This window comes from Meles meles, chromosome 8, assembly GCF_922984935.1.
Source record: "Meles meles chromosome 8, mMelMel3.1 paternal haplotype, whole genome shotgun sequence".
NCBI lineage: Eukaryota > Metazoa > Chordata > Mammalia > Carnivora > Mustelidae > Meles > Meles meles.
The window spans coordinates 29943070-29955126 of NC_060073.1; the positions used below are offsets into that span (position 1 = coordinate 29943070).

Here is a 12057-nt window from a genome sequence, read left to right on the forward strand (position 1 = left end):
CCAAATTGTTAAGGGGTCTTGTGATTTTTTTCACCATTTCTGAAAGGGGCCTAAAGGGTTCGCTAACTCATTGTTTCTCAGGTCAAGACTTCTAGGTGGTTCTAAGTGGAACAAGAGTGCAGAGACCTCATCTAAGAGGAGAAGAGCAGAGGAAAGGGATGCCCAATTTCTCAGGATATCTAGTGCTCACATGCTGGCAAGCTGTAGCCTCAAGCTGGTGGGTAGTTTTTCCCATGGAGTGCCGGTTCCTGACTCTCATTATTATGTCACAAGTCAAGAAGCCAGTTCTAGCTCTCTGCAACACATGGAGTCTGCAACCTAAACTCTGAGCCCCTTGGAGTCATAAAATCTTAATAAACATGTAAATACAGTCTGGTTACCCACCATTATATATATATATCTTTGATGTTCATGTACTATTGTGATTCCTTTTTCATTTCTAGAACCCAGAGATTTAATTTTGTTTGTTAGCTCAACTTTTCTTTTTATTTTTTAATCTAGCATGTCCATGTATGACAAATAGAAGTGTGGCCTCCTATGTTCCATCAGTCTACCATCAAACTAAAAGGAAATTGGTCCTGCAGTTTCAGTGGTGTGCTGGAGTCCACCTGCTTATGAGAGCAGATTATCTTTTTTTTTTTTTTAAAGATTTTATTTATTTATTTGACAGAGAGAGAGGTCACAAGTAGGCAGAGAGGCAGGCAGAGAGAGAGGAGGAAGCAGGCTCCCCGCGGAGCAGAGAGCCCGATGCGGGGCTCGATCCCAGGACCCTGAGATCATGACCTGAGCCGAAGGCAGCGGCTTAATCCACTGAGCCACCCAGGCGCCCCGAGAGCAGATTATCTTTTTAAGAATTTTGTGAGTTGTTAAAACAAGGTTGTTACTAAAAACTCAATTATATGTTTATATATAATTTACATACTTACAGTTAAATTATATTATAAACAAAAATAATAAAAGCTTTGAAATGTATGCTCTCCCAATTAATACACTATTAGCTATGTTCTGAGATTATTTGTGTCTACTGTATTACTACAGTAGAAATAGAACAAAATAGTGTGATACTGAACCTCATGTCCCAATGCCACAGATGCAGTGACGCCGTGTTCCTAGCTTGGAATCAGCTCTAGGGAATATTTTCACCAAGAAGATTGACAAACACTATACGGTATCTGGGTGGCTAAGTTCGTTAAGCCACTGCCTTTAGCTCAGGTTATGATCTCAAGGGTTCTGGGACAGTGGCTCTGCCAGACTCCTTGCTCGGCAAGGAGTCTGCTTCTCCCTCTCCCTCTGCCCCTCCCCCTGCTTGTGCTCCCTCTCTCTCAGATGAATTAAATCTTAAAAAAAAGGAAAATTGACAAACACTGTAAACCAGGGCTTTGCCCTCTGTACACAACTGTTAATATTTATCAACACACCACTCAATAAAACCCACATAAAATATTTGCTCTCCCAGAGATCTGGTTAATCTAGCTCCAAGAGAGTAACAAAAAAGCACATGTACAAACACAAAGAGAAAGAGCACCCCTCTCTCAGCAGGTGGACAACTCAGCCGGTGGCTGCAACAGAAATAGTATGGTCTCCTTACCCATCTGAGCCTGGCTTCTGCAGTCACGTGGCTCCGGCCAACTGGGGAAGTCTCCAGGGAGCTCTGATCTGCACAGCCTTACACCTGGCTAGCAACCACCCTCTGTACACACAGCTCAGTGGCTCAATGCAGAGGGGCATGGACTCAGCACACAGGACAGCTGTTCAATTTCATTGACCAGATAAAGATTCTAAATGGTTTTATCAGCTTCAACACTCTAACCATAGAACTTTGATAGCAGGACCAAATTCTTTTCAAAGGAAACACGGTATTTTTTACTAGTATACGCAAATTGAGAGAATGATTTTTTTTCTTTCGTAAGCTTTTTAACTTAAGTGTTACGGCCCTACGATAAAGGGTACCAACCCTAAATGTGGGTTCAATGATTTCCCAGTGAACATACTACACAACCACCACCCAGATAAAGAAGGAACATCATTTACACCTCAGAAATCTCCCCACCAGAGTCCCTCCTCCCGGTCATTATCCCTCTTTCTCCAACTGCATCCCCAAATGCAATTCTTTTAACTTCTCGTATTTTCAATGTGTTCCGGCAAATGTGCTTATCTAAGCTCTCGTTGAACATCTGGGTAACAGGAACAGTCTTGCACATGTCTTCCGGTGCTCACATGTCTACATTTCTATTGGGTTCCTACATAACAGTGTACTTTACTAGGGTCAAAAGGCACACACGTGTTTAGCTTGAATGGATACTGAGACACAGTTCCCCAAAACAGCTAAACTAATTTACACTCACAGGAGGAGCGTTGTTTCTTGTTCTTTCAACACTTGGTGTGGCCAGTTGTTCTAATTCTAGCCACTCTGGTGCATATGTAGTGCTATCTCTTTGTGCTATCTCATACATCCCTGCTGACTATAGAGATAAACCACTTTTCGGTATGTTTTTCGGTCATTTGGATGTTGTCTTCTGTGAAGTGCCTGTTCAAGTCTTTGCCCATCCTCTATTCCTTGGTCTTTTCCTCAGTGCTCTGTAGGAGTTCTTTACGTATTCTAGACATGGGTCATTAGTTAGATGAACTGCATATATGTTCTCTCACCTTGTAAGCCATATATTACCTAAATTAATTTTTGCAGAGGTAGCATTAGCTAGTTTAACACCGGAGCAGGCCTCATGCAAGCAAAATTCTTTGAAAGGTACGGACTGTATTATAATATATTGGTATCATCCGCATCACCAAGAATAATGCAGTAACTATAAAAGGCTTTTAGAAGATGTTTCATTTCATCTAAATCTGGCTTACATCCTACTATGCACGCATCCCTTTCAAATAAAGATGTCTTCACAGTGAATTAATTCATGTATTTAAATATCTTTTACTTAGAACCCACATTTATAAACTGAAAAACTAGATACAGTTCCTATTCTAATTTAAATAATAAGTTAAACACCAACCACCCAAACCGAGCTCTAGGACAATTAGACTTTAAAATTTCCTTTTTCTCTTGTGTGAGGTCTAAGTTGTACTGGTCACATTAATGAGGAGGCTCCTCTTCAAAGTGACAGGGTCTCTTTCAGTGCACCCACCGAGAGAACCTCACTCCGACAGCTATCGGTGATCAGAAAGAGGGTGGGCACTTGACCTATAGCGGATAGCCACAGGCTGGCCAAAGGTCAATGATGCAGCGTAGAGTGAAAATACCAGTCAAATCAATTCGACTCCCTCTCTCTAGAATCTGACACAGAAGTACTGAGAGAGAGAGAGAGAGAGAGAGAGAAAGTGACCCCCTAAAAAGTAATATATGGGAAAAGAAGCCACAGAGAAGAGTTAGGCCAAGGTCACAGCAAAGCCACAGCAATGTTAAAACAGAAGCTATGAGGAAGCGAGGAGGAAGTCAGGAAGACAGGTTAAGAATAAACAACTGGTACTGAAAAACAGAAGCCGACAGTTGGAGAGCAGCGCCGTCCTCTGGTGACCAGTGCGCCCTCCAGCGGACACAGCCACACTCTTGCTACTGATACTGAGTCTCCCAGTGCTGTGAATCCTGTTCTAGTCCCTTAAATCTGGGCTGTCCTGCCTGGCTTCTCAGACGTGGTTTTACTTAAGCTTTATTTGCACATTTCTTATATTTCCACGCGTCACTGCTTCCGCAGTGGCCACCACCTATAATCCCTTCAATAAAATTTGGGGGAACTAAAAGGAGTCTCCATACCTTGCACTGAAAGAGCATAGAAACACAACACTTCAACTCCATCTAATAAAGGCACTGATTTATGATTAGAGATGTCTTCCATGAATTCAATTTAAGACATATTAGACACTTTAAGGAGGGGAAAATTGGGGCAGCCTGGGTGGCTGGATCAGTTAAGCGTCTGCCTCTGGATTTCAGCTCAGGTCATGATCTCAAGGTTGTGAGAGCAAGCCCCATATCAGGCTCTGTGCTCAGTGTGGAGTCTGCTTGAGATTCTCTCTTACCTGAGTGACGTTATCTTCGTTGGCACTGTTGAAGCGCTGCACGTCTGGAGAGCACCAGCTGCTATGTTCCAGGGCAGAAGGCTGCTGTTCTGGAGCACTAAAGCTATTGGGGTAGTAATTTGGAGCACCACCTTCAAAAGAAAACCATACAGATTCACTTGGAGAGGTGAAGAATGAATTAAGTCTACAAGCAGTCAACACAGTAAGATATAATGCAAGTGGCAATCACACCTACATGTATATACCGACACACGTACATGCATGTATACACACACAATCTATACGCATGTACAAGCTATTTTTAACATCTCCTATTTAGCTATAGGCAGGACTCATTCTTAGAGAATAATGCCACCTTCCAAATGCTCTCATGGGTGGTCTCACTCTGAGTTTTAATGAAGAGAGCTTAAGTTTTCTTGAACACTTCAAGTGATCTGATCTTGAAAATCTTCCGTTGCTTACTGGTACAAATACATTTATACAGGTTTGATTTGGCCCCCACAGAAGATGAGACCCAAAGATACATTTCAAATTTGAGTGTTTCATTTGAGATTGGGCTCAATTCAAACACTGAATCACAGAATTTGGGGGAGAAACTGAAAGTTCTAGCTCTGCTCCTTCAATATACAGACACAGATAAACCGAGCCCTGAGATGCTAACTGCCTGGGCACGGTCATGTGGTGATTAGTGCTAGAGCTGGGATCTGGGATCTGTCTGCTCTCTTCCATTCCAGCACAGACTACATTCCCATTACAGAACTCTATTTCACTATTTTTTCAAGGTTATTAAGATTCTCAGACATCTTTCCTTTATTGACTATGACTTTATTCAATTCTAGCTTCACTTTCACTTCCTTCCACAGGTAAATAAAAAAGGACTTTCTTTAGTTTGATATTTCTAGTACGGCAACACTCATTTATCTGGACTTTTAGAAGAAAAAATGACAAATGCAATCAAAACATATTTTCTGACTTCTGGAATAAATTAAAAGGCCTTTTTCTTTCATTCTGGCATATTTATTTTCCTAACTGCTTCAGCTGATGTTGGCTGAAGCTTGAATTGCCTGAGCACATGGCTGCCTAAGCAGGAGTGGCCTAGAATCCTGAGTGTTTTGAACAAACCTGTCTGAGGTTGGAATTTTAACCAGCTCACTGCCAGGATAGATTATGCAGAGTGAATAATCAAGGTGTCTACAGATCACACCCATCAAGGCATCAAGGGCATGTAGGAAGAAGGAAGGCCCTATACTATTATGGGGCCCAATCATTAGCCCTAGAGATTCATTCTAGGTCACCATCATCTATCTGTAAGGCAAAGTGCTCCAACAACCAGCCACCACAATGGTCTTCCGCACTAAGAATTCGCTCTTTGAAATGTGCCTATTTGAGTAATTTTAAAATTCCAACTCCAAATGAGTTCTGACCTTTCCTCAAAGTGGGAGTTGTCTTCAAGTCACTGACTACTGGGAACAATTAAGCTCTGTCATTAAACTTCAAGAGCAGAACCCAAATGCTTGGCTTTTAAAAGTAGGCAAAGGGTATGTCAAAATGTATCTTTGAATAGTTTTTTCACACATAAATGCCACCATAATGGTGAACAAGAAGGATAAACATGAAGCAAGTACTCATTAATAAAGTTCCAGAATATACATGAACCTCTCCAATACAGCCAGTCTCAGGGATGAAAGGACTGCTGAATATGAAAGGAAGAAATCACTTTAGAATAAAAATGCAAAAGACCGACACAGGAAGTATCAGTTACTTTGGGCAACAGCACATCCCCTGAGCTCTGCAAACCTCAGGGAGAAGTACTGCAAACTCCTGATGTAATCAGTTAGTGAGTAAGTAAACTCGTTAAATACACAGAAGAGGCTTAGTCAAAATGGTAACAAATGCAAGGCACAGAATCATATAAGCAAAATAATCTTAAGTCTCTATAAAATAGTCCCAGAGAAAACTGGCAAGAAATAAAGCAAAATGCAACAGTTGTGGCCTCTGAGTGTTGGGGCTGTTAAGTGGATTTATTCTCCCTTTCTCTTCTCCAAATTTTTTCTCAGGCACAATGTATTATTTGTATCAGAGAAAAGCAAACATTGAATACAGACATCTGTGGCTATAAGTAGAAATCATCAGTACATTTTCTGAAGGGATCAATGTAAGCAGGTTACTACTAAAACAAATGTGTCCCAAATAGGGAGGAAAAAAAAGAAAGAAAGAAAATTAAGATCAATATTAAACTAGAGAGCATTAAAAGGAAAAAACATTAATCAAACATTCTCTAATTAGAACAAGTAATCAAAAATAGAGGCTGTTTGTACATGGGCACCAAAATGAGCAGTTAAAAGAAAAAAAAAAAAAAACGGGGCGCCTGGGTGGCTCAGTGGGTTAAAGCCTCTGCCTTTGGCTCAGGTCATGATCCCAGGGTCCTGGGAACAAGCCCCACATCAGGCTCTGCTCAGCGGGGAGCCTGCTTCCTCCTCTCTCTCTGCCTGTCTCTCTGCCTACTTGTGATCTGTCAAATAAATAAATAAAATCTTTTAAAAAAAGAAAAGAAAAAAGTCATAAATTTTATGAATGAGCTCCAAAGAACAAAATACAGTAGCATCTCATCTCACCAGCTGATTTACATGAATTCAACTATATTCACTTTGAAAAAAAAAAAGTGAGGGAGAATTCCTTGATTTACTCTTTATTCTAACCTGCCCCATGCCCTCGAACCCCCACCTACGTTTCTTCCTCCTTGGCCCCAGCCAAGTCCAATGGAAAACAAGAAACAGGAACTCCTGTCTTTGCACTTGCAGAAGTCTTAAGTACTAGTGATCCAAGAGTGATAAGGAACTGTCCACTTTGTGAAAAGTCTTTGAAACCTAACCCCTAAGCTGAATGCTACTCTTCAACAGCCATGAAAGATCTTTTTCCCACCTTCCATTATCTGATGGATGGCAAGGAAAATCTGAAATGGGAACTCTCGATTAAACATATCAAAAAGGTAAAAAATAGAGTCTTCGGGCAGTTTAAGCCATCCTTGCTTCATAGAGCAGAAGGTCCCCTTCACCGTCTTTGCTGAGGAGGAGCCCGAAGACCATGGGCCCGGCAGGGCCTCCCCCAGTCTCCGCTCAGAGGCACCCTCGGGCTCCCACCCTCTCCCAGACATCTGAGGCCTACCCTGATTGTCGAGCATGCACATGGGGCCGTCACGCTGGTAGTTGGCCACTCGAGCACGGAAAGGACAGTTCACAGGTATCTGAAGATAGTTGGGTCCCAGGCGGTGGCGGTGAGTATCAGGATAAGCAAAAAGGCGGCCCTACAGTTACAAATGAAACAGGCGCTGACTGTGTGTGGTCACACACACAACAGAATGGTCTGTACACTTGCTTCTCAAACTTCAAGCACAAAGCACTCTCTACAGTGTTACCACCAAACCCCGCTGAGCCCCCCAAAAGAGCAAAGTTTCGATCTCATGAGTTCTCCTGAGCTGAATAGTCCTTAATCTTCCCCGTCACACTGCCAAACAGCCACGAATCTTCACCTCTGTTCCAGAAGAGCACTCTTTTTTCTCTCCTCAAATAACAAATTAGTGCCCTGCCTTATAGTATTTCCCACTCTCAAGGATGTATCCTATTGTAAAATACATTTGCTAGCACCCCACTGATTGGAATCCATGTCCTTTCCACTGTGATCTGGCTTACCACTTTGGGTAACACTTTCAAGTTTAATAACATGATCTTGTTGAAAGGTAACGGAGAACACTGTTCATGACTATACAGCCACCGGCACCCTCGGATGCTCTTTAGTCTCCATCGGAGTGATTTCAAAGTCCCCCTACCTGGCTGTCCACTTTTAGCCCGTCTTCCACCATCGCTGTCCTACACGTTCCTGCCAAAGGCACTAGCCTCAGGCCCCACACAGATTACATGACTTACCTACTCAAAAAACCTCAAACGTTTCCTCACTGGTCACTGAACGGCTAAGTAAGCACAGCAGTCCTTCCGTGCTGTATGTATGGCTTCTCACATCCTCCCTGGCGTCAGAACTCACAGCTAACCGACATATGTTCTAAAACAACTGAGCTAGGGACTGATATCTTGACCTCATCTACAAAATAAAGCCCTTTCACTTTCCAAAAACACTTAAAAAAAAAAAAAGACAGCACATAAATTTAAAATATGTTTGCCACAGCCAAGTTAATACTGACAGAAATTATAGGATTCATTCATACAATTCAATTCACTAACAGAATTGCATGATTTCAGTTTATCATCTTTTCTCAGGACCCTCTTCCTAACAGTTTAAATGAAATATCTTAGACGTTTGGTTTTTGTTGTTGCAGAGAACATGGGTATGATCTGTGGTCCTTTGCCCTGGGCCGAGGCCTCCACCCAATGCTTCTCAGGTCTTCTAACTGTATAACTCAGTGTTGTTAACTGTCTCCATGTCTCACTGTGGCCCCAGAGAGCCATGGTGACCTGGATCATGAAGAGAATTTGGATAATATTTGTTCTTCAACCTATTCCCTCAATACCAGGGTTATGCAGGCTTAGCTCTACCTGTGACAAGTTCATGCCTTGGCAAATCCCAGTAACCTCCTTCACACGGTTCTGCTCCCTTCCACCCCCAAGGCAGGGAAAGTTGGATGCCCAGGATTCCAGGGCTTGGCCTCCTTCACTCCTTTCATACAAGCACTCCTTCCTGCGCTCTGTAGCTACTTGGCTCTCCTCTATTCCCTGACCTCCAGTTCACCAACTGGACTGATTCTACTTGATATGAGCACATCACATTTCTCAAAGCTGAAAGGGACAATCGTTCAAACTTCTAGTCAAGCACTGAAGTCCCCTCTGACCGATGCTCAATGTACCCAATCTTACTTCTTCCACTTTAGGAAAAAGTGACTGTTTACAGTTGAAATACACCCACATGGTCCACCTGTACTCAGGCCTCTCTCCTGCCCCATTTTATCTCTGCTGAAAACTGAAATCCTACCCATTCTTCAAAAGCCATCTCAAATGCTACCTCATTCTTGAAACTTTGTCGTCATCCTCCTAACAGACAAGATTTCTCCTAATTCACATGGCATTCTGCTTTATGTTATAGTTATCTTGTGTTTTTATATGTTATTGCAGCCACAGCAGTCTATCATATGCAGAGAGGTATTCAATTTCTTTTAGTTAAGGGTGCCTGCGTGGCTCAGTTAAGCATCCAAGTCTTGATTCCGGCTCAGGTCATGATCTCAAGGTTGTGAGATCAAGCCCCATATCAAGCTCCACACTGGGAATGGAGCCTGCTGAAGATTCTCGTTCCCTCACCCTCTGCCCCTTCCCCATCACATGTGGGCCATCTCTCTCTCATAAATAAATAAATAAATAAATAAGTGTGTGTGTGTGTGTGTGTGTGTGTGTGTGTGTGTGTGTGTGTGAGACAGAGAGAGAGAGAGAGAGAGAGAGAGAGACACAGATCTATATGTTAGTTAAACTGAACTGAAAGCTAATGAGAAGCTTGTTTTCTATAAAAGCCTTAGATGTTCCTAATGTCAAAGCAGAAAAGTTACTATTAAAAAATAATGCTGTGAAGTTTGAAGCCTGACGATTAACAGGCCTGTACCCCTGAGGCTAATAATACATTATATGTTAATAAAAATTTTAAAAATAATAATAATAATAACGGAGGGGCACCTGGGTAGCTCGGGTTGGTTAGGCAACAGTCTTTGGCTCAGGTCGTGATCCCAGGGTCCTGAGATCCAGCCCCATGTCCAGCTCCCTGCTTAGCAGGGAGCCTGTTTCTCCCTCTGCCTGCCACTCCCTGTGCTTGTGTGCTCTCTCTGTCAAACAAATAAAAACAAAATCTTAAAAAAACAATGGAATCTTAGCTTGTCTCCATGGAGAGTGACACCTGAACCAGAGTCAGATGCTTACATAAGAAGTAGCCATCAGCCACTGTGGCCTGATCTTGGGTAATAATCCTTCACCTCTGCTTCACAGTCAGAGTCCAAAAACACAAGAGATTGATTTACTCAATAATTATTAAGCCAATTATTTTCCTACTGATTTCTGGTCCAAAAAAAGTATTTTTCACTCTTTCTACTCTTGAAAGAGCCTAGTGGAGAAAGATGAAAAAAGAGTGAATGTGTAGAAACATGACTGAGACAAACAGCTAAATTAACCCACTGCCTTCAATCACTGGTGACATACGTTCAGTTCATAAAAACCATCTCTAGTCTCTTTTTACAGATGGAAAAACTCCAGCATCACCATGGGAGAGGAAATGAATCGAGTTATACTGACCAGTTAATGATATTTCCTCCCATCAATGACAGACTGAATGAAGAGTGCTTTACTCTACAAATATCTGAGGCATTTCTCTTCTTTTAAATTAAAAGACTAAATATCGAAGTCTTAGCATTCTATGAAATTTGCTTTATACTGTAATACTGTAACATCAGGATGCTTCCATCAGACTCACAGAAACTAAGGACCCAGATTAATTAAAATTTAAGTGATGTTCTAGTTAATTCTTCATATATAGGTCATGCCAAATTAGAGCGTGTGTGTGTATGTGCATGCGCACACGCATCTGCAATTCACCCATGCACACGCCTGCACGCCTGTCTCAGAAGATCTCACTCCACCAAGCTTACCTGAAGCATTTTGTCAGGGCTGGGCTCAATGCCAGGTGGCATGTTGCTTGGGTCAAATGCCAACTGTTCAACCTCAGCGAAGTAATTAACTGGATTCCGGTTTAAGACCAGTTTACCAACTGGGATAAGAGGATAGTCCTGGTGAGGCCAAATCTAAAAATAAATGTCATATTCACAATTACCAAACAACCAACTAAAAGAAATTAAAGTACTTATTAAAAATACCAGTTTTCGAGGTGCCTGGGTGGCTCAAGTTGGTTAAGCATCTGCCTTTGGCTCAGGTCATGATCCCGGGATCCTGGAATTGAGCCCCACATCAGGCTCCCTGCTAAGCAGGGAGTCAACTTCTCCCTCTCTCTCTGTCCTTACCCTCACCCACCTTATGCACACTTGCTTGCTCACTCTCTCTCAAATAAATAAATAAAATCTTAACAACAACAAAAAAACCAGCTTTCTAATATAATGAAGCCAATGATAATAAGTGAAAATAATTTTTTAATCCAGTAAAGTGAAAAGAACTTTAGGTGAGTGCACTGGTTATATCTTTCACAACCGTGAACAGTAAACACGGACATCTTCCCCAGGCAAAAGGACATCGACTTTTCCAGCTCGATTCCCTGCTGATAATGAGAGATCAATTCACTTCGAGGAACTCAATGAACTCAGCAAAAAGGAATTAGAAGTGAGATGCACAGACCAGGAGACTGCAAAGTGGCTGCACTGTATTTCGTACATAACTTCTCTATCGTTACAAATACTTGACTAGAATTCATAAAATTAGGTACAAAGAGACTTAAAAAAGAAAACAATTTAGGGGCGTCTGGGTGGTCAGTGGGTTAAAGCCTCTGCCTTCGGCTCAGGTCATGATCTCAGGGTCCTGGGATTCAGGCCCACATTGGGCTCTCTGCTCAGCAGCGAATCTGCTTCTCCCTCTCTCTCTGCCTGCCTCTCTGCCTACTTGTGATCTCTCTCTCTCTTTCAAATAAATAAAATATTTTTTTAAAAAAGAAAGAAAACAATTTAGTTGTTAACATACTCACCTTGGTCAGATCAAATGGGTTAAATGGGAAGGTTTCTGCCTGATTAAAAGTCATGACCTGGATGTAAAATGTCCAGGAGGGGTAGTTGCCTGTGGCAATGGCATTGAAAAGATCCCGCAGGCTGTAGTCAGGATCTTCCTGAGAAAGTCTTGCAGCGTCTTCGACAGAAAGGTTTTTGATGCCCTGGTCAGTCTACAGAATGAGAGAAAGCAGGTCAAACTGAAATGTCCTGGCAAACTTACGGAACTTTCATCAGTTATGCACTGAAGGATGATGAGGAACACAACTCAGACTGGATTTTCCTTGTTCAAATCTGATATGAATGGAATTCACCAGTAAGAAATTCCATTTGGTTATCTTTTA

The 12057-nt window shown here is 42.0% G+C and overlaps 1 protein-coding gene across 1 annotated transcript in view; it reads right to left on the reverse strand.

The window, feature by feature from the left end:
• The window catches only part of CAT (catalase), a 39906-nt gene that overhangs the window by 4270 nt on the left and 23579 nt on the right, over positions 1–12057 (reverse strand). Inside the window, exons 7-10 of the mRNA XM_046015207.1 lie at positions 11695–11886; positions 10655–10807; positions 7189–7327; positions 4024–4154 (exon numbers count right to left, since the gene is read on the reverse strand). Of these exons, the coding sequence (XP_045871163.1) occupies positions 4024–4154; positions 7189–7327; positions 10655–10807; positions 11695–11886 (615 nt within the window). The remainder of the gene's footprint in view (positions 1–4023; positions 4155–7188; positions 7328–10654; positions 10808–11694; positions 11887–12057) is intronic.